Below are 22,776 nucleotides of genomic sequence, written 5' to 3' on the forward strand. Positions count from 1 at the left end.
CACCTACCAAAGTAATTTTTGACCTACTAATAAGTTGTGACTCACAATCTGAAAAATGCTGATATATAATGATATATAAATGATTAGCTTGATCCCTGGATCATACATAAGCTCTCAACACAAGTTAAAAGGTGAAAAATGCCATTTTATGTTTCTATAACATTTTTACCTTTCAAAAATCTTTTAATTACATAGTTTCTATTTATCTTCAGTCACTTTATCAGAAATGAATTAAATCATTTGTCTCTTGATCTACTTTTGAGAGTTTCATGTTTCAATGATTTTATCTTGAACAGTAGGAAATTTAAATTATTTTAATTCACACCTTCCTGTGGCTTTTATATCTTGACACCTAAAGTACTTTTTAGGTTTTCTTTATTTTATATGAAATAGATTATTTTATTGCGCAGATAAAGAAATAGAACTAAAAGCTCAAGCCATTTGTCTGAGGTTACAAAATGTACTATTTCTATGTAGAACTTGCCCAACAGTATATACGAAGACTTTCAAGCACTTTGTTATTCACTTCTTAAAGTGAGTCAAAGACACTCCTATCTGAATGCCCCTTATAATCTTTGTGTTTTATTTTGTAGTTCTCTTGGAGATGTTAAAATAGCTGAAGTGAATGTCAAGGGTTTGTTCATAAAGCTCGTTAACTCTTCCCTTGACAAAGAAATGGCAATTGGAGATCATATTCTCCGGCAAAATGTGAATGGACAAACAATTTCTTTGTACCAATTCCTTCCAAATATCATAATGCAGGCCAATTCCACAGTAACCGTGAGTATAAGACTATAAATACTGTACATTAGAATTGTACACAACAAGCTTATTGACACTGTCTGCCTGTGGCTCAGCACTGTCTCATTATCACTTGATCTGGATCTGAACATAAGATGTGAATTTGTTGTTGTTGATTAATTACACCACACTGTCCATCTTCTGGATGTAAATTAATACCCATAGTAAAATTTCCACAGCTGTCTTCAATTTTGTGTACAATATTTTGTTTTTATAATTTAACTATTAAAATGAAATTCCTTATTTCCTGAAACCAAGTAAATATAGACTTGAAAAGACAAGCAAAGAGATTATTTGTTTAGAGAACAGATAATTAGCTGATGCAGGAGGGTTCCTCTCTTTCTCGTTTTTTCCTTTAAGCCCTGTAGAGTAGCTGTTTGGTGTTACATAGCTTAACATTGTATATGCTAAAGTCATTATATTTTAAAACCTCATCTGTTCAGAAAGATTATGTCAGAGTAACCCTATGACATTTACAAAATTGTATTCGACTCCAGTGGTATTTGTCATTAACAATTTTCTTACAGGTATGGGCAGCAGCATCTGAAGCAAAGCATCAACCTCCATCAGATTTTCTTTGGAAAGAACAAGACAAGTTTAGAGCAAGTCCTGATTGTATAACAATCCTGTGTGAACCGAATGGCCAGGTTAGTTTCTGGTTGTTAACAGTCTTTTTATTTTTTAAATATTATGTTTATTAAGCATATCTGTATTTTTTATCTTTATTTTGTACAGTGTGTCTAAGTGCATAAATGTCAGTAAATTGACTTTATGCCTAAAAGATTATTTTCTTGTCAATTTCTTACAAATTTACTTATTTTTTTATTTCAATAGTTTTGGGGGAACATGTGGTGTTTGGTTACATGGATAACCATGTTGTCAGGTGGGAGAGCGCTCATTAGTTCTTAAGTGGTGGTATTCCATATTATGTGTATACCACATTTTCTTTATCCACTTGTTGCTTGATGAGCATTTAGGCTGGTTTTTCACTGAATGAATGAATGGATAGTTCTCCTTATGTTCCCCATTCTCTTAGCTCACTCAATTACTTTTTCATCCTTAAAAGCTTGAATAGAACCATCACTAAATGCCACAACACATTAGTCAAGTCAACAGCATTCTCTTCCCAATGTCAAAGGGCCCAAGAGCTACTTACAATTTGGCAAAAGTAATTCTGATATCTCATATTTCTAGGAAGGATCTTCAAGTTTCAAAGTCAAGGGAGGATTTTATTTGTGATATTTAGCCTGAAGAGTGGGAGAAGGAAGGTACTCCATATGGGTCTTTTCTATTTATTTTTTCATTTCTCAAATATTTACTGAGATTCTTCTCTATTTTAGAGCTATGCTAAGTACTGGGAATATAACAGATTAAGATATAGTATCTGCACTCAAAAAACTAATATTCTAATGAAAGAGCTTATAGTATTAATTTGAAATGACTATACTCCCTATAAAATTTAGGGTTTTAGCAATAGCTTTGTGTAATTTTTTCCCAGTACTTGACAACTTTATATTTTCACTCAGGCTTTCTTTTGGTATAATATTAGCATAAATATATACCCATGGTTGCACCATTAAGATTCAAAGGTATTTTTTTACAACAACAAAAAAGTTAATCGTTTTTCAAAATATTATTTAGATCATTTTTACATACTTATCTTTTTCTTATCCCCAGTCCAACTTACTATGCCATATAACTACTAACCCACAAAATATGTTAAGCATAATCTATCTCTGAGTTTCTTTTTTGCTGCATTTTAATCTATGATGAGATGGACTTTCCCTTTAAAATAGACTTGGCTAATTTCTTTTTCTTTTTTTCTTTTCTTTTTATTTATTTATTTATTTATTTATTTATTTTTGAGGCAGAGCCTCACGCTGTCTCCCAGACTGGAGTGCAATTCGCGATCTTGGCTCACTGCAACCTGTGCCTCCTGGTTTCACATGCTTCTCCTGCCTCAGCCTCTGACTAGCTGGGATTATGGGTGCACACCACCATATCTGGCTAATTTTTTTGTATTTTTAGTAGAGACGGGATTTCACCCTGTTAGCCAGATTGATCTCGAACTCCTGACCTCATTCATGATCCTCCCACTTCGGCCACCCAAAGTGCTGGAATTACAGGCATGAGCTACCGCTCCCAGCCAGGGCTAATTTCTTAAGAGTCTTTTTGTGGGACCAGTTGTTAGATGGAAAGAGCACCCATTAGATGTAACTTAGCAGGCTTCACCCACTCAGCTTTAGATCTCCTTGTGGGCTTGAACTGAATTCTCTAATACTTCTCTGATGGGGAAAATAAGGCTACACAATCTAAGTTATTTACTTAGATTAATTTTAACTGATGGGGACAGTATGACTACACTACCTAAGTTATTTACTTAGATTAATTTTCACTGATGGTGGAAAATAAGGATATACAATCTGAGTTATTTACTCAGCCTCATAAGAGATCATTAGCAAAACCCAGTTCAGAATTAAGGCAGTCTTGTCTCTGAACTTTTTTCCTAGTTATCCACTGTGCAAACTGGTTTGTGGTTTCTACTTTGTATGTGTGTTGCTCCAGGCACTGAATGTCAAACCAGACAGACCAGACCCCTGAGCTCCTGGAATGCAGATTTTAATAAATTTTCATTCCTTGCAACTGAATTAGGCTTTATACTTAGACTATTCCTTTACCCAGTGATTTGAATAACTTTGCACATACAGGATCAGACCATTTCTGTGGGGTGACGTAAGCACAGATAACTGCGCCTGCTTATGAAAGACTGAACCTGATTGATTGAGCCATATGGAAAATATTTAAATATATTTTGTATCTGTCAGACATGGTACTAGAAAAAAGAACATAAGTATTTCACACTTCTTGTCCTCAAGAAACTCAGAGTCTACTAGTAGAAACTGTTATGTGATAATAAATAATTGTAATACAGTGAAACAATGCTTTAATAAAGTACATGCAGCCCAGGTCAGAAATATCAACTCTGTAAAGGAGAGTATTAGAAAAAGCATTGAGAGGAAGAGCCATGTGTTGGGAGTCTATAGAGGGGAGGAGTTAGCCCACCTCACCTGAACCACAGTGATCTTACTGCTTTTCACCTCTTGGACTCTCCTCTTTCCATGCTGCTCCAAGCACTCTGCTCTAGCCACACTGGCCTCCTCATACTACTTTTACTTTCCAGTGCTTGACTGCTCCTTCACGCCACAGAGTCTTTGTGCATGCTCCTGCCTCCATAGACTCTCTTCCCTCCATTTTTACCTGTTAAATCCTACCTGCCCTTCAGAACTCACTTTAAGCCTTTTTTTTTCCTGAGTCACATCCCATTGGAAATTCTACCCCATGGTAAAGCCATATGCATTATTTAATCAACTAGAAAATATTTTCCTTAAATAGACGCAAATGTGTCTTTAAGTCAGTTTGAAATCCTAATGTAAGTATAGAGTTCTTTTTCTAATAAATTCATTTTCATTCTTACTTTGATAGCACTGGATATTACTATCTGCAACCCCCAGGTAAATTTTCCTCAAAAAGATAGGTTACTGCCTTTCCATAGACATGCTGAAACACAGACCCAAAGTATCATCATGACCATGGAATTGCTTTCTATTTATATCATTTGTATGTAGAAAATAATCCGTATCTTGTGGAAAAAGTCACAGAGCCTGTAATCCACTGTCTAAAGTAATAGACAGCTATACAGATCAGAATAGACTCTGTTTCTGGACTTGAATAATATTGTAAGATGGGGCAAAGAGAAGTTATATTATGGGTCTTTTTTTTTTGCTTGAGACAGAGTCTCACTCTGTTGCCAGGCTGGAGTGCAATGGCGCGATCTCAGCTCACTGCAACCTCTGACTCCCTGGTTCAAGCGATTCTCCTGCCTCAGCCTCCCGAGTAGCTGGGATTACAGGAACATATCACCATGCCAAGCTAATTTTTGTACTTTAAGTAGAGATGTGGTCTCACCACGTTGGCCAGGATGGTCTCAATCTCCGGACCTCGTGATCCACCTGCCTCGGCCTCCCAAAGTGCTGAGATTACAGGCATGAGCCACTGCAGCCGGCCTGGGTCATTTTTTAAAAGAAGCCTAAGATAAAGTATATCTTACACTACTTTTTGAGCCATCTTGTCACTAACATGGCAATGGTTAATATTCAGTACAGCTACAAATCTTATGGCTTAATATAAAGGTGGCTTTTAGTTTTGCTTTTCCATGTGTTAACTATATAGTTATTCTACTTTCTCATCTGTAAAGTAAGAGATTGTATAATATAATCACTAAGATCCCATGAGTCTATGGACCTTTAAAGCAGGGATAGATTTTTTTTTACCAGTCACATTGTTGTCCCATTGGGATTTGGAGCCTCTAAATTACATGTGAAATAATTAACAAATGTCTTATGTTTATCAATGCCTGGTACTTTCCCAATGTATTGTTTTGCATTAGAGATCCAGATGTGGAACAGACCAGTCCTATACAGTAGGAACTCACTGAAGGGCTGTTTATATATGCCTTATTTCATTTGATTCTCAGTAATGTTTCAGGATTTTACAAAGGAAAAAAAAATGGGGCTTGGAAAGTTAAATGGCTTGTTCAAGGTCACATGACAAGTAACATGATCGAACTAAAATAAAACCATATCTTCTAGCTCCCAATAACTTTTCTGTTGTATGAAAAATAGTTTGCAGCTTTCATGTGGCCAACATTCTAGAGCTGAGGCTAAACTTTATCACATCATCATCATTAGTGAATATTTTTAAGCTCCTACAATACAGGGAAAAATAAAATACTGCCTTGTCTAGGAAAGGCACACATCTCATTAAGGGAGGTCACACTAAAAAGATCATGAACATATTTTCAAAATATGATATGTTTGAGCTACTAAAAGGGAGGATTCCTAACTAATAATCTGTAACAAAAGTCCATTTTTTTGCTGTAATCTATGAAAATAAACTTTTTAAAAAAGAATTCATCTTTCTCTGCTGGAAGCATAGCCTAGCTGAGCTTGCCTTGTGTTGCCTTTATGTTATTTGTCAAGCCAAGCAGAGGAGTGTTCAGTGGTTACAGCGTAAAGTCCAAACCTCTACTTTGGTAAACTAAAAACAGATCACGAGAACAAGGAGAATGTTAGATCACTTTTTCCATGTTGAATAGAAATATAACTGTTAGTCTCTATACAGGATTTTCCTGAATAATTTCGGCACATGTATGTTGTGCACATGTCACATATTCAGGAAATCCAAGCAAACTCCAGCTTTAGTGCTCATGGGTCTCCTTAATACTCCCACCTAGGATTCTAGCCTGGAGAAGGTGTTTTCTTGTTCATGTCTCTAGTTCTACTGCCCATTTTCCCATCTCAAATAAGACACACACACACACACACAGTGTCTTAAATGTTTAAAATCTTAACATTAATATTACCATTCCTTTTTGCACAGTTCTTTACAGTTATGAAATTCAGTAGCTGGATGAATTTTACAATACTTTAGTAAAGGAGTTCCCACTACCGCCCTCTCAGTTTTACATATGTTAGAAAGTAACTTACCTATCTGAGGCTATACTGCTTGTAATTTTCAGAACAGGAAATTAAGGCCAAGATGTCTTACAATATCTTCATCATGTAGTTCACTAAGCCACACACATAGGTAAATCGCACAATATAGTTCTTTTTTTTTTTTTTTTTTGAGATGGAGTCTTGCTCTGTCACCAGGCTGGAGTGCAGTGGCGTGATCTTGGCTCACTGCAACCCCCATCTCTTGTGTTCAAGTGATTTTCCTGCCTCGGCCTCCCAAGTAGCTGGGACTACAGACATGTGCTGCCATGCCCAGCTGATTTTTGAATTTTTAGTAGAGATGGGATTTCACTATGTTGGCCAGGAAAGTCTCAATCTCTTGGCCTTATAATCCACCCAACTTGGCCTCCCAAAGTGTTGGGATTACAGGTGTGAACCACTGAGCCCAGCCCATTTTTAAAATTCTGTTGAACCGTATCTTACACTGTAAACAAAAAACAACTCAAAATGGATAAGAGACCTAAATGTAATACCTGAAACCATAATCCTGCTAGGAAAGAACATTAGGGAAGAACTCCTTGACGTAGTCCATTGCAGTGATTTCTTGGTCTCACACCAAAGCTCAGGCCACAAAAACAAAAATAAATAAAAGGGGGTATGGAGTATGTCAAACTAAAAGGTTTCTACACAGCAAAGGAAACAATCAACAAAATAAAACATCAACCTGCCAACTAGGAAAAACATGTTTGCAAACCACATATCTGAGAAGAAGCTAGTGTTCAAAATGTATAAGGAACTTCTACAACTCAATGGCAGAAAAACAACCTGATTTAGAAAACAAGCAAAAGACCTGAACAGACATTTCTCCAAAGACATTAAAAAAAGAGCCAACAGATATATTAAAAGGTGCTCAACTTCACTAAGCATCAGATAGATGCAAATTAAAATCACTGTGAGCTATCACTTCACACTTCATAAGGATGGCATTCCAAAAAGACAGAGATACAGTAACAAATGTATGGAGAAAAGAGAACCCCGGTACATGGTTGGCAGGAATGTAGATTGGTGAAGCTTTTATGGAAAACAATATGGAAATCCCTTTGAAAAGTAAAAGTAGAGCTGCCATACAACCCAGTAATCCCTCTTCTGGGTACATACCCAAAAAAGATGAAATCACCACCTTGGAAAGGTATCTGCACACCCATCTTCATTGCAGCATTATTCATAATAGCCAAGACATGGAAACAACCTAAGTGTCTGCCAACAGAAAAATGGATAAAGAAAATGTAGATATACACGATGGAATATTATTCAGCCTTAAAAAAGAACATGGAGGGACCTGGAGGACATTATACTGAGTAAAATAAGTCAGACACAAAAAGAAAAGTGTTGCATGATCTCACTTATATGGGGAATTTTTAAAAGGTCAAATATTCAGAGAAAGAGAATGAAACTGTGGTTCACAGGATGGGAGCAGGGGAGAAAATGAATAAAACTGGTTCACAGGATGGGAGCCGGGGAGAAAACGGAGAGATGTAGGTCAAAGGATACAAAGTAGCAGAGATTCGTAGGATGAGGAAGTCTAGGGATCCAGTCTACAACATGAGGACCATAGTTAATGAAATTTTATCATATTGGGGATTTTTGTTAAGTAGATTTTGTTAAGTAGCTCTTGTCATAAAAGAGTAACTAGGTAAGATGGTAAATATCTTAATTTGTTCCACCACAATAACCATTTTACTATCTATATGTATCTCATAACAGCATGTTGTAAACCTCAAATGCACACAGTCGACATTAATAAATCATTTTCATTAGGCTGTTGCCTGGTACACTCCTATCCACTGGAAGCAAGCATGGGAGAAATTAGAGACTGACACTGAATATAACAGATGTTCAGTAGTATCTTCAACATTCCAAAGGCACAAGTTTCAGTGGACAGCATCTACAACTACAATAACTAAAGAAAAAGAAGATCAACCTAAGAACGACATTTCAAATTATCAGGTGGAACAAGCTGAAGTTTTTCTTAAGAGGTAAATGTTGTTTGGTTTGTTTGAATGAGTCCTTCCCACAATTGGTAACTGAGCATGTGGGAATGACTAGATGACAAATGGATGTGTGATATATAAATTAATAGTGATTTTTGGAAACGACTATTTTGAATAGGACTCGGGAAAAGCAGAAAAACAGAATGAGCAGAAAAATTCTCATGGGGCAATGAAGGCTGGTGATCTTCACTGGGTAGTACTGAGACCTCTCTGGCCATTTCACTTTTCACAGACACTGTTATTAAGAAGCAAGGTTGTTGCAGAGAGGTGAAGAGGTGAGGTATCCTCAAATCTTTAGCAGTGCTTAGGTGGAGGGAGAGGTGTACATCCAGGAATTTTATCTTGGATCAAGAGCTGGCTGTGGACAGAGGTGCAGAATATATTATTCATTTGTAGGCAAATGCTTCTGAAGTAATAATAAAAGTCCTTCCCACAAAGTCTAAAAAGTCATATTCTCTTGGCCTTGAAATATGCTTTCACTTTAATTGTGCCTTCAACACTAACGCCACAGCATAAAATGGCTTTTGAGTTCCATTTAGGCTTTTTTCTTTTACAGAGAGAAGGAAATCCCACCAACCGTTTTCCCCAATCGCAGCCCTTGGTGCCAGAATCCCTATGTCTCTGCACATCCATACTGTCCTCTGATTGAACCACACAATACATGCATCACTGGAGGCAGCTTGGGTAGACAGCCCAGGTCTCGGTCAACCAGACCTAATCGAGCCCCAGGTCAGTTAAAAGAGCACTTGTTCCAGTGGAGAGTAAGGAGTGTGTGTGTGTGTGTGTGTGTGTGTGTGTGTGTCTGTGTGTGTGTGTATGTGTGTGTGCACGTGCACACACATGCACATGTGTTAACTAGTGGGTTAAGTGATTAAAATTTGCTAAGTGTTAAAGATGATGCATATTCTCAAGAATAGATGGCACTTAAAGCAAGTATTGTCAACCATTCACTTACATTTCCCCTAGCACAGTGTCTTCCACTGTGCTGGATAAATACCTATTCTTGATAAATATCTGTTGAATGAATCGATGAATCAAAAGAACAGTGTGGCCAGCAAGAGTATGTATGATTCTTGAAGTTCCATGAAAAATACTTTTTGTTTCTTCATCAGGCAGCAAAAATTGGTCTTACAAGTTATGGTGTATTGAAAAAATTCCATCTTTTCCAAACTTTCTCTATTGGAAGTTTCTTAAGTCCTCTAAATAAAGCTTTTAGAGTTAGTATGATTAACACAGGATCTGTGAATGGATTTCAGGAAGTCCATGTACTTGGCACATTTGGCACAAAATTGTGTGGTGTCTGTATGATTTTTTCTGGGGAGAAAGTCCACGAAGTTCATCAGATGTCTACAAGTATTTAACAAGAACTAGAATAGAAGAACATAAAGCCAAGAAGAAACCAGACCCTCAACTGTTGGAGAAAGCCTGTTTAATACACCAGCAATATCCTGGTGAAGTTGTAATGACTCACACACTTTGATTTAGGAAAGAAGAGCTTATTTAAAAAAAAAAAAGTGAAATCTTAAGCAGAATCCCAATATATCAAATGCATAAAAATAGATCCGCCCAAGGTGAAGAGGATGTAGCAATTTCCACTGCTCATGACCCCCGTATTCTTCCTTTTCTCTTTGCCTGAGATCTTTAAGACACCACAAAATCACAAGCTTCTCCGTAAAACAGTATGACAACCATCGTGTTAGTATGTGAGCACATCATTGGGAAATAGCACCCCCAAAACAGTACCTTTTAGAAGTGGAATGATGAAAATTTTGTAAACTACTGAAAATATTTCTTTTTTATAAAATTGTATACTATGTAACTCTGTGCCTGAGTTTCCTCATCTGTAAAAATATGGGTCTGAAATTGAAGGCCTCTTTCAGCAATAAACTCTGTGCATGTGTGTGAGCTTTAGATATAGATACATTAGATAGATGTAACAAATTTTGTCCTTTATAATCTTTAGTGCTTTATGACTTAAATTTGAAGCTTTCAAGAAGTATATTATGTTTTTTAATGACAACCTTCACTGTTTTACTTATTCAGAACAACTTATTTTCCAAAGAAATTTGATTTCAAATTTTTTTGAGGCACTTTTCTATAATATAATGGTGGCAACTCATCTTGATTATTCAGTGACAATTGCTATTCAACACAAAACACTTCACTGTATGGGTATATTTTGTAGTAGTAATTCAAAGATAATTGCTTTGATACCTCTACAATCTTTGCACATCATTACATAACTTTTTAATTTTCCATTCACTAAATTTTCAGTATGAACGGATATACATCAGAATTGTATGATTTTTTCTTTGATTTCTACAGCAAAACATGGCCCCAAAGAAAAAGATGTTATCAATGATTGGTTGCTGATTGATTGAATCAAGTGATCTCTGAATTACCAGTTCATCTCCTTGAAAGGATATGTAGCATGATTCTTTGAGGGAAGGTTACATGGTTATTAATTACCCAGTATCTCTTTAATTTGCCTGCTACTGGAATATTTGCTACCATTAGCATACACTCAATAGCTGGCAAAGAAAACAAAAACAGACAAAACAAAAAGTAATTATACTTGGAAGCTGTTCAATTCTGCTCCATATACCCTACATTAATAAATAGGCTAGTTTGCTGAGTTACGGAAGAATCTTCGATAGAAAGAAATCTATCTTCTACCTGAAAATTGTTGCCTTGTTTTAAATTGTGTCTCTCAAACATGCTACAGAGGAGCCTAGAGACTGACAAATAGGATAATTTTAAAGAAACATGTACACATCATATGTCCAATTTATGCTAAACACATTTTGTTTTTAAAAACATGTTAAAATACAGAAAGCATAATGTTAAAAAGCACCCATGTATTAATCATGCAGAATGAATGCATGTTAACATTAGTTGTATTGTTTCATATTACCACAAGGAAAAATTCATAAATTTGAAGTTCCCTGTGATTGTCTTTGCAGTTCTGATCTGATATTGGAATAAATCATTCTGGATCTCATTTTATACTTTGTTTACATGCATATGGATCCATATATATATATATATATATATATATTTAAAATAGCTTGTGTGCTTTTAAGTTATATAAATGGTATCATGCTAAATGTCCCTGCTCTTTTTGACTTAGTATAATTTGGGGGATTTTACTACAGTAATATAGAGAGATCTAATTCAGTCACTTTAACTACCATGCAGTATTTCATTATACAAATTTACTGTATCTTATTTATTCCCCTATTAATGTTTTGCTCTTCAACATTGTAGATGAAAAAATTGTTTTAAATTTTTTAATTTTATTTTTTGCTTTTGAAAAGTTTACCAAGTCTTTGAATGCATCTAAGAAAATGTTATATCTATACCAATGATTATCCTTGTGCATGTCTACTTGTACATACATACAAAGATTCCTTTGGGGCTCACACCTAAACTTTTAAAATCTTCTAGAATTCCTATAGGTATTTGTTCAGTTGTATGGTACCTGTATCTTCAACTTTATTAGATTTTGCTAAATTGCTCTAGGAAGAATTTTACTAATTTATACTCCCACCAACATAATAAAATATTTCACATTCCCTTTATTCTCACCTAACTTTATATTGCCAGAATCTTAAATTGTGTGCCAATCTGATGAATATTAACTAGTAATTCATTATCCTAATGCGAAGTTCCTCTTTAATAGTGGGGTTGTGCATCTTTTCACGTGTAAAAATAATAAGGAAAAATTTCTGTATCTCATGATAAATTTATGTGTTTATAATTATTAATTTTGTGAGGGTATCCATTCCCTCAAGCACTTATCCTCTGAGTTACAAACAATCCACTTACACCCTTCAATTAATTTAAAATGTATGATTAAGTTATTATTGACTATAGTCACCCTATTGCACTATCAAATAGTAGGTCTTATTCATTCATTTTTTTTTTTTTGCATCCATTAATCATCCTTACCTCCCTCCTTCTCAGCCCCAACTACCCTTCCCAGTCTCTGGTAACCATCCTTCTACTCTCTGTGTCCATGAGTTCAACTGTTTTAATTTTTAAATCCTACTAATAAGTGAGAACATCGTGTGTTTATATTTATTCCTGATAGTTTTTCCAATTTGCTTTTTGTATATGTCTTTAATACATTTGAATTTGTTTTCATGTAGGATATGAAATAGTGACCTCAGACCTTTTTCATATAGTAAATCGTTTGTCTCAAAACCAAACAGAGGGTGCATCCATCATGTGCCCACTGATTTCTAGTACCACCTCCCTCCTATGCTTCGGCCTGGGTCTGAGCTCTCCAGAGTGTTCTATTGATCTATTGCTGTGCCAATAACTCTCTTCCCATTGTTATTGGTATGTAATCATTCTTTTGCTCTCTTCTTGCTCTTCCCTTTCAGTGTCATTTGGCTTTTCTAAAACTTTTTACTCCTCTTTACAAGAATCATTTTCATCACGTTTCACATTAAAAAAAAAAAAACCATCTTGTTGGTCGTTTGATTAAAATGGTAAGAATTTTAAAGATCATGTTGAGAGAAAGTTGATACCTTTATGATATTGAGTCATGGTATATGAAATCAATTGTCAATTTATTCAGATTTCTTTCATGGCTCTCATTGATACTTTGTCATTTTTTTCCATAAAATTCTTGTAACCTTTTGTTAGATTTCTCACTCAGGCAGGTATATTGATTTGTTGTTATTGTTGCTTCTGCTTTTGAAAATGCTATCTCTTTCTATAACATTTTTTTCACTTTATTAAAGAACAGGAAAATTATCTACATATATTGCTCTTGTTTCAACAAATTTCCTGAACTTTTTAGTTTTAATAACTTGTAGTCTCATGGGTGACTTTTTGTCGTTTGTTGTTGAGGCAGAGTCTCGCTCTCTCACTCTGGCTGGATTGTAGTGGCACAGTATTGGCTCACTGCAACCTCCACTTCTCTGGTTTGAGTAATTGTCGTGCCTCAGCCTCCCAAGTAGCTGAAATTACAGATGCATGCCACCACTTCCAGCTAATTTTTTTATTTCTAGTAGAGACAGGGCTTTGTCATGTTGGCCAGCTGGTCTCAAATTCCTGACCTCAAGTGATCTGTCCTTCTTGGCCTTCCAAAGTGCTGGGATTACAGGAGTGAGCCACCATGCCTGGCCTCATGGGTTGTTTTTTCCTCCTCTGTATTGTACAAATGTGTACAAATGATATCCTTTCTTTCCAATGCTTATGTGTTTATATCAAGTTCTTATATGATTGCATTGGCAATAATGTGAAATATTTCGAATGAGCATGACCAACTTTGTTTTGTTGATATTTTTAATTTGAATGTATCTAAAGTGATGTCATTTAGTAGATTTGCTGAAAGTCACCACTGAGAATTCATTTTGCTAAGAATTTGTTTCTATGGGAATTAGCAGAAATTTGGGGGAATGTTCTGAAATCTACAATGTATGGAGTTAGGAATTTTATTCAATATAATGCAAATCAAATGCACAGGGCCTCTAGCTAACTTTGTAGCTATGAATCATTAGAGGATTAAATATAATGTGACATTCATCCTGCCCCTTGGTGTTCACAACAAACTAAAATACCAGAAACCATTCGTGGGCAGTAAATATTTCTGATGATTTAGTAGTCATGAGAAGAGGTTTCATTAAAGCCACCTCCCCATAAAATAAACCAAAAAATTGTGAGTAGGTTCTCCTTAAGAGTCCTTTCAACTGGCTCCAAGAGGGGTTACCTTTGGCCCCTAATGCCATGCACTGCCAAAGCTCTTGCCATAATTGCCCTCTTTGTCTCTTTCAAAAGAGCTCTCACTCCCATAGCTTCAGGAGCTACCACACTTTCTACCAAAAGCCTGTTAAGGTATCCTCCCCCTGTCCTAAGAGGAATCTGATAGCAGATGTCAAGAGAAAACATTTTTCAGTTCCTTATAAACTCTACTATTATTTCGACTTCACAAATAAGAATTTAGTAAGTGGTGGAGCTAGAAAATATTCCCCCTTTGAACTTTTTCGTAATATTATCAAATACAACAAGAAGAAAAAAAGACACACCTCTACCCACTTCCCCAAGTGAAAAATATTAATATGTTGTCATATTTGCATTTTAAAATAAGCATTACATGTCAAACAAAAGTCTCCTAGATTTCTCTCCCTAGTCCTGGTCCTTTTCCCCTCCTTGACTCCCTGAAGCAACATCCATGAACTAGGGATATTTTTCTTTTTGCTTTTGTCTTGTTTGTTTTTTGTTGCTTAATTCAAATCTAACTTCAAATTAAAAAATTTTTCCACTATCAGCTGTTGAAGCTCAAAAACTCATCTGTAACTGCTAATATATATTCCAAACCTACATAACCAAAGCAAACTTTACAAAAGACAATATTGATTTTTCTAAGTATGATGGATTCTGATATTTCCTGCTCTATTCTTTTTTATTTCATTTTAAAATATTTCTCATGACCTCCTAAATCTATTTCCTAACCAATAGAGAGGGCAGGATTTGCTGTTTAAGAAATGTTGCATTAGAAATATTTATAAAAAGACAATAGCAATAGAAAAGGCTCAGGGTAGACATCATTGGAACTAAGGTATTGAAGGTTGAATAGGAGTTACTCAGATTGAAAGGAGGGTGGACAAAGCATTCTGAGTAAAAGAAACAGTATATATTAAAAGCACAAGGAGGTAAGAATAAACTTTAGGTTCAGTGAACAGTGAGAAATTGTATCCAACTGAAATATAAGCAGAAATTGAGGCAATAGTCCAGCAGGTTTGGTAAGGACTAGATGTTAGAGGTGTTTGTATACCACCATGTTAGTGTTTTAACTGTTTTATGAAAATACTGACAAGGCACCAATTGGATTTTAAACAGGTGTCTCATATAGTTAGATCTGTGTTTGGAAGAGAACTTTAAAAGCAAAAGTGAAAAATGAAATGGAGTAGGAAAGATTCCAAACTCTGTCTCCAGCCCAACATTTTATTCTGAACTTCCGATTTATGGGGCTAATTATTTATAATCTCTAGTTGGATGCCCTACAAGTATCTCATTCTCAGAATGTTCATAACAATTCATCATTGTCTTTCCTTCAAAGTGTGTCATTCCACTGATTTTCCTTACATAAGTGAGTGCCATTCAGAAACCCCAGGTATCCTGACAGTCTTTCTCCACTCCTTTTCCTTCCTCACGTCCCAAGATAATCAATCTTGTTTATGTATCCTAAACATTCCTTATCTTACTTAAAAATCTTCATTTTCTCCCCATTGTCCTCATGGTGGAGTTCAATCCCATAAAATTTTTTAAGTATCTTTGAGCCTGGGCTGGCCTATCTCATCACACATTCGCCTTCTTGCATTCTATGCTTTAGCTATTTTGAAGTTCTTTCAGTTCTTCAAACACACCCTGACTACTTCTAGGCCTTCACACATTCTCTCACCCCTCCTCTTCTGATGGATAATGCTTATTCATTCTTAATGTTTCTACCTGTATGTTACTACCTCCAAAGAACCCATCTCTGGTTCCCACCAAGTGACTTTTTGCTCCTGATATGTGTTAATATACTGATCAAACAAAGCATTTATTGCACTGTATTGTAAATTCTCTTTATCTCTGATAAGTGTTAAATTGTTTTTATTCTGGTCATCTTTTTGTCACTTGCACCAAACTCAATGCATGACACATAGGAGTTAATACGTCTATATTGAAGGACAGACGGAAAAAAAGACACTGACGATTTTTAAATGGCATCTCATGGAGTTAGACTTGTATTTTAATGAGAATTTTTGAAACAATATAAAAAATTAAGTGGAATCCAAATATCCCAAAATCTAGAAAAAAAAAAGCAGTAAAGAAACAAAGGACAAGGAAAGAAAGGAACAACAAAGATTAGCGAGAAAGACTGAGCACAAGTAATCTAGTAGAGTTGTAATTTGAATCCCAAGAGGAGATGATGGAGAGGTTCAGACAGAAACAATATTTAAATAAATCATGGCAAAAATTCTCAAAAGCTAATACAAAGACATCAAGCCACAGGATCAAGAACAATCATAAATCCCAAGCAGCATAAATACAAAGGAAAACACATCTATATACATCATAATAAAACTTCAGAAAACCAAATAATGGAAGTCATAAGGGAATGATAGCCTCAATGTGCTAACAGAACTTCTAATCCTGAGTTCTATATTAGGGAAAAATATACTTGAAAGGATGAAGATAAAATAAAGACATTTTCTGACAAAAACTAGAAGGATTCATTAGTGGCAAATCCACACTAAGGAAATACTAATGGCAATACTTTCAAATAGAAAGAAAATTATCCCATATGAATGCACAGAGCTATAGGAAGAAGTAAAAAATAGAAACAATCAAAACATGGATAAACATAAATGAATATTTACTATACAAAATAATACTGATGTTGTCTTACAGAGTTTTTAATTTATATAGAATTTAAATACATGACAGCTGTATAGTTTCCTAGGGAGGGATACCTTAACAATGCACCACAAACTTGATGTCTTAAAACAATAGAAATTTATTCTTTCACAATACTGAGGCAGAAATCTAAAAGCAAGGTATTAGCAAGCCACGCTCACTTCAAAGACTTTAGAAGATGATCTTTCCTTGCATCTTTCTAGTCTCTAGTCATTGCCGGCATTCCTTGATATTCCCTGGCTTGTAGATGCATCATTGTAATCTCTGCCTCCATCTTCATATGGCCTTACCTCCTTTGTGTGTGTCCAATTTCTCCAGTCATTGGGTTAATCCACCATGACCTCATCTTGACTTTATACCCTATATCCAAATAAGGTCATGTTCACAGGTCACAAGGGTTAGGACTTCAACATATCTTTCAGGGAAACACAATTCAATCCATTACAACATAATAGGACAAAAGTTGGGAGAGGACTAAATGGAGTTAAAGTACTCCAAATTTTCTGTTTTGCCCAATAAGTTGTAAAAATAGCAACTTTTATTAGACTTCAATAAATAAAAAATACATGTTGTAATATAGGATGGACAACAAAAGAATAGTATAAGAATGTGAGCCAGGCACAGTGGCTCATGCCTGTAATCCCAGCACTTTGGGAGGCCAAGGCGGGTGAATCACCTGAGGTCAGGAGTTCAAGACCAGCCTGGCCAACATGGTGAAATCTTATCTCTACTAAAAATACAAAAATTAGCTGGGTATGGTGGTGCACACCTGCAATCCCAGTTACTCAGGAGGCTGAGGCAGGAGAATTGCTTGGACCTGGAAGGCAGAGGTTGCAGTAAGCCAAGATTGCACCATTGCACTTCAGCCTGGGCAACAAGGGCAAAACTCTGTCTCAAAAAGCAAAAAAGTCATATATCATAATTTCATTATCATTTGGTTAAAAATATATAATTTCCAATGTGATATCTTCTTTCATACAGCATATATTTGGGGATAATATATCACCAAAAAATTGGGTTTATTTCAGGAATGCAAGGCCGGTTTGAGCTTTGAAAATTAATTGAGTTTAATCACTTTAACAGAATAAAGAGGAAAATTATATAGTCATCTCAATAGTAAAGGCATTTGATAAAATATTCACTCCATACCCATGAGAGGAGAACCATAATATATTAGGACTAGAAAGAATTTTCTTAACCTGACAAATAATATTTGCAAAACTCCTAAAGCAAACAATATCATATTTAACAGTGAAGTAGATGAAGTGGTCAAAGTTTTTTCTTTGATGTCCTGAGCAAGACAAGAATTCTCTTTATAATGACTTCTATTCAACATTGTATTAGAAGTCTGCATGAAATAAGGCAAGAAAATGAATATACACGTACTAATTACCCCATAAACCAGCAATTACATTCCCAATAATGTTCAGAGTGAATGTATTTGTAGTAGCCAAGAACTAGAAGCAATCCAGGTGTTCATCAATTATTTAATGAACAAATAAATTACAATGTGTTCCTACAATCCCATAGGCAATGAAAATTAATGAATTTCTGCTACATGCAATAATATCAGTGAATTTCATAATCATACTATTAAATAAGAAATGTCAGACAAGAAGAAATATTTATTGGATGATTTTGTATACATAAAATTCAAAAACACACAATACTGAATCATGGTGTCAGAAGTCAGAAAAATGGTTATCTCTGGAAGAAGTAAAGAGTAATATTTAGAGGGTACCAAAAATGCTTCTAGAATACTGACATGTTCCATTTCTTATTCCAAGTGGTATTTACAAGTATGTTTTACTGGTTTTACTATGCTGTAAATTATAATTTGTGAGCTTTCCTTCATATACATTATACTTAAATAATTTTTTTTTAAAAAAGCTTAATGAGAAATAAAAACTGGAAAGGGAAGAAAGCATTATTCCATTAATGAGCATGGATAGCTTATACACTGACAAGAAAGGACAAAGAAAATCTAAAAAAAAATACTTTGATGAACTCAAAATGAATATTAACATGAAGCTTATTTAGTGTAAGAGAAGAACAATCTTAACCATTAATAAGCTTAAACCTATCATTATGTTGCAGTGTATTGGGAATTAATTTTAATACAGTTTGTCATAGCTCAGTCATTTCCAGAAATACCTCATAGCAGAAAAAGCTAATTGCAGTCCTTAAAATATTCTTCCTATATACACAAGATTTGCAGGTCCAGGGAAATCCAGACACATGGTCTCTGCTCCAAAATAGTAGGATTATGTGTCAATATCCTGTACAATGAAATGTGAACAGAAATCATGTCTACAACATCTGGATCATGCCCAGGGAGTGGGTGCTCCCCTGTGTCTTCTCTATGGCATGACCACAGGGGCTAGAGCTGCCATATTTCAACTGAGAGATGAAGCCATGAGCTAAGGACGGAGGAGACACCCAAACTGCCTTGTATTGGCACAGCTCCAGATTGTTAAATGAAAGAAATAATTTTGTTAATGCCATTTTTAGGTTGGATTTTTGTGTCTGAGCCAGATGGCCCATACAGCAATGCTACCATTTTAAGATTTAGTTTTCCTTAGTAGGCTACTGGTTAAAAAGAAAACAAAAATCACAGCCAGAACAGACATTTTAAAGACAATTAGGTGAATTTGAATACAGAGTGAATATTAGACATTGAGTCATTTCTCTTTTCTTAGGTGTGTTAATTGTGTTGTGGTTACATTTGTTATTCTTAGATTCATACTGAGATCTTACTCTCTAATGGTCTGGTGATGTAGGCATATGTGATAGATGTAAGATAATGTGCCCAGGCACGGTGGCTCACACTTGTAACCCCAGCACTTTGGGAGGCCGAGGTGGGTGCATCACCTAAGGTCAGGAGTTAGAGACCAGCCTGGCCGACATGGTGAAACTCCATCTCTATCAAAAATACAAAATTAGCCAGATGTGGTGGCGCCTGCCTGTAATCCCAGCTACTCAAGAGACCAAGGCACAAGAATTGCTTGAACCCAGGATGTGGAGGTTGTAGTGAGCCAAGATCACGCCATTGCACTCCTGAGCAACAACAGCCAAACTGTCTCAAATAAATAAATAAATAAGATAATGCAAATATGGCAAAAATATTAATGATTGAATCTGGGTGATAGGTATACAAATTTGGTTGTATTATTCATTGACATTTTCTTTACGTTTGAATTTTTCACAATAAAAATTTGAAATAGTAAAATAAACAAGACAGGTATTTTTGATAGAATGTAGAAAGTACCAGGTGCTGTTAGAACACAAAAACTAGGCCCTGAGTACAGCACAAAGGAGTCATCAGAATGAAGGTTAACAGCCCTTTAACACAGCAGATAGATTTACATTGTGTTGCCATTATTCATTCTATACCTAGAGAGAATGTGCTTTCTTCTTGCTCAGATTGGCTTGCAGATTGTCAACAACTTTGTCAGTCTTCTTCTGTAATTCAGCTTAAATGACAGAAACTAGTCTGAAGATAGTATTTTGCATTGTTTTGAGTTGATATTGTGAGCATCTTCGGTTTAACACACTTCATTTTCTCGTGGTTGAATGTACTTTGCCTGTCTTTTGCAATCCATCTCTTACACTGCAGTGGAATTCGTCTTAATTGTGGACTCTGCACCTGCTACTGTCTTCTATGCAAATGTTATCATAGTAATAATAATGATGATGTTTCTTTGTTTCTGAGTGTGGCAAAGCCACTATGAAAAACCAACTGCTAGAAAATAAAGGAAAGCAGACATAGACAATCTTATGCAGGAATGAAACACTTAAAGTCTCATCAATGTGAGCTCCATATTAAGATCACATCTATGGAATTTTACTTAAGCTGGACTGTGGGCTCATTATAATTCAATAGATCTGACTTATCTGCCTTAGGATCAAACCATCTTTTTTTTATTGCATTTTAGGTTTTGGGGTACATGTGAAGAACATGCAAGATTGTTGCATAGGTACACACATGGCAGTGTGATTTGCTGCCTTCCTCCCCTTCACCTATATCTGGCATTTCTCCCCATGCTATCTCTCCCCATGTCCCCACCCCCCCTGTCCCTCCCCCATTTCCCCCCAACAGACCCCAGTGTGTACTGCTGCCCTCCCTGTGTCCATGTGTTCTCATTGTTCAACACCTGCCTATGAGTAAGGACATGCAGTGTTTGATTTTCTGCTCTTGTGTCAGTTTACTAAGAATGATGGTTTCCAGGTTCATCCATGTCCCTACAAAGGGCATGAACTCATCATTTTTGATGGCTGAATAATATTCCATGGTGTATATGTACCACATTTTCCCTGTCCAGTCTATCATCGATGGGCATTTGGGTTGGTTCCAGGTCTTTGCTATTGTAAACAGTGCTGCAATGAACATTCGTGTGCATGTGTCCTTATAGTAGAATGATTTATAATTCTTTGGATATATACTGGATATATACCCAGTAATGGGATTGCTGGGTCAAATGGAATTTCTATTTCTAGGTCCTTAAGGAATCGCCACACTGCCTTCCACAATGGTTGAACTAATTTACACTCCCACCAACAGTGTAAACGTGTTCCTATTTCTCTACATCCTCTCCAGCATCTGTTGTCTCCAGATTTTTTAATGATCACCATTCTAACTGGCGTGAGATGGTATCTCAATGTTGTTTTGATTTGCATTTCTCTGATGACCAATGATGATGAGCATTTTTTCCTATGTTTATGGCCTCATGTATGTCTTCTTTTGTAAAGTGTCTGTTTATATCCTTCGCCCACTTTTGAATGGGCTTGTTTGTTTTTTTTGTTATAGATCTGTTTTAGTTCTTTGTAAATTTTGGATATCAGCCCTTTGTCAGATGGGTAGACTGCAAAAATTTTTTCCCATTCTGTTGGTTGCCGATTCACTCTAATGACCGTTTCTTTTGCTGTGCAGAAGCTGTTGAGTTTGATTAGGTCCCGTATGTCTATTTTGGCTTTTGTTACCAATGCTTTTGGTGTTTTGGTCATGAAGTCCTTGCCTACACCTATGTCCTGAATGGTTTTGCCTAGATTTTCTTCTAGGGTTTTTATGGTATTAGGTCTTATGTTTAAGTCTTTAATCCATCTGGAGTTAATTTTAGTGTAAGGCATCAGGAAGGGGTCCAGTTTCAGCTTTCTGCACGTGGCTAGCCAGTTTTCCCAACACCATTTATTAAACCATTTATTTCAAAACATTTCAATATTACAAAACAAAATGTTTTAGATTGCCCTTTAGTTATGAAAGGTTGTAACTTTCTTCACAGAAATAGATGTCCATTTCTTCACACAAGTAACAATATTTGATTTCGGGAATTCAGGGGATTTAGCTTAAAGTTACTAGGTGCTAGATGCTTGAGGCTCAAAAAAAAAAGAATACCAAAATTGCCATTACCCACTGACATGGAAACAGACAGACACCACTACTACTGATAGCTCTGTCATTCCGTTTCAAAAACTTACAGATGGGAATTCATTCTCAGTGAATCTGTAAGGATATACATAAAATAATTACAAAGTCTGTTTTGTGCCAACAAATTGCTCTAGATGAGCTAGATTTTTCTTACATCTAAGCCACTGCTTATAGCAAGGAAAATATCTTAGAAGGCTATTTATATTCTAGGTGCATAACTTACCGTTCAGTAAGTTTATGCTGTAATGTGCCAAACAGCATCCTGATTCTTTAGACTCAGAATCCTATTTGTGGCTAAGAAAATCACTGTGATAACCAGAAACACTCTGCATTTTTGTTAATCTTCCTTGCAGATCATATTTCACTTCCAGCTTTGGATATTGTTTCTTTGTAATAAAATACCAGCAATTTAACTTGATAATTCTTCTGAGGTTGCATAGAAAAAGAAAGGCTTAGGTATGACTGAAGAGCTTTTCTTGTTTGTTTTTTTTTTCTCCCAGAGGAGCTCATTATTGCCTATGCCTAGGATATTATTTTGTTTTCTTGCCTTTTGTTTTACAGGAATAAAAAT

The 22,776-nt window shown here is 35.7% G+C and overlaps 1 protein-coding gene across 1 annotated transcript in view; it reads left to right on the forward strand.

The window, feature by feature from the left end:
* LMNTD1 (lamin tail domain containing 1) overlaps nucleotides 1-22,776 on the forward strand; it is a 48,495-nt gene that overhangs the window by 19,940 nt on the left and 5,779 nt on the right. The window contains exons 4-7 of the mRNA XM_032287097.1: nucleotides 594-780; nucleotides 1,329-1,448; nucleotides 8,133-8,350; nucleotides 8,922-9,094. Coding sequence (XP_032142988.1) covers nucleotides 594-780; nucleotides 1,329-1,448; nucleotides 8,133-8,350; nucleotides 8,922-9,094 — 698 coding nt within the window. The remainder of the gene's footprint in view (nucleotides 1-593; nucleotides 781-1,328; nucleotides 1,449-8,132; nucleotides 8,351-8,921; nucleotides 9,095-22,776) is intronic.

Source organism: Sapajus apella, unplaced genomic scaffold, assembly GCF_009761245.1.
Source record: "Sapajus apella isolate SASKATOON/1434 unplaced genomic scaffold, GSC_monkey_1.0 scaffold2, whole genome shotgun sequence".
NCBI classification, from domain to species: Eukaryota; Metazoa; Chordata; class Mammalia; order Primates; family Cebidae; genus Sapajus; species Sapajus apella.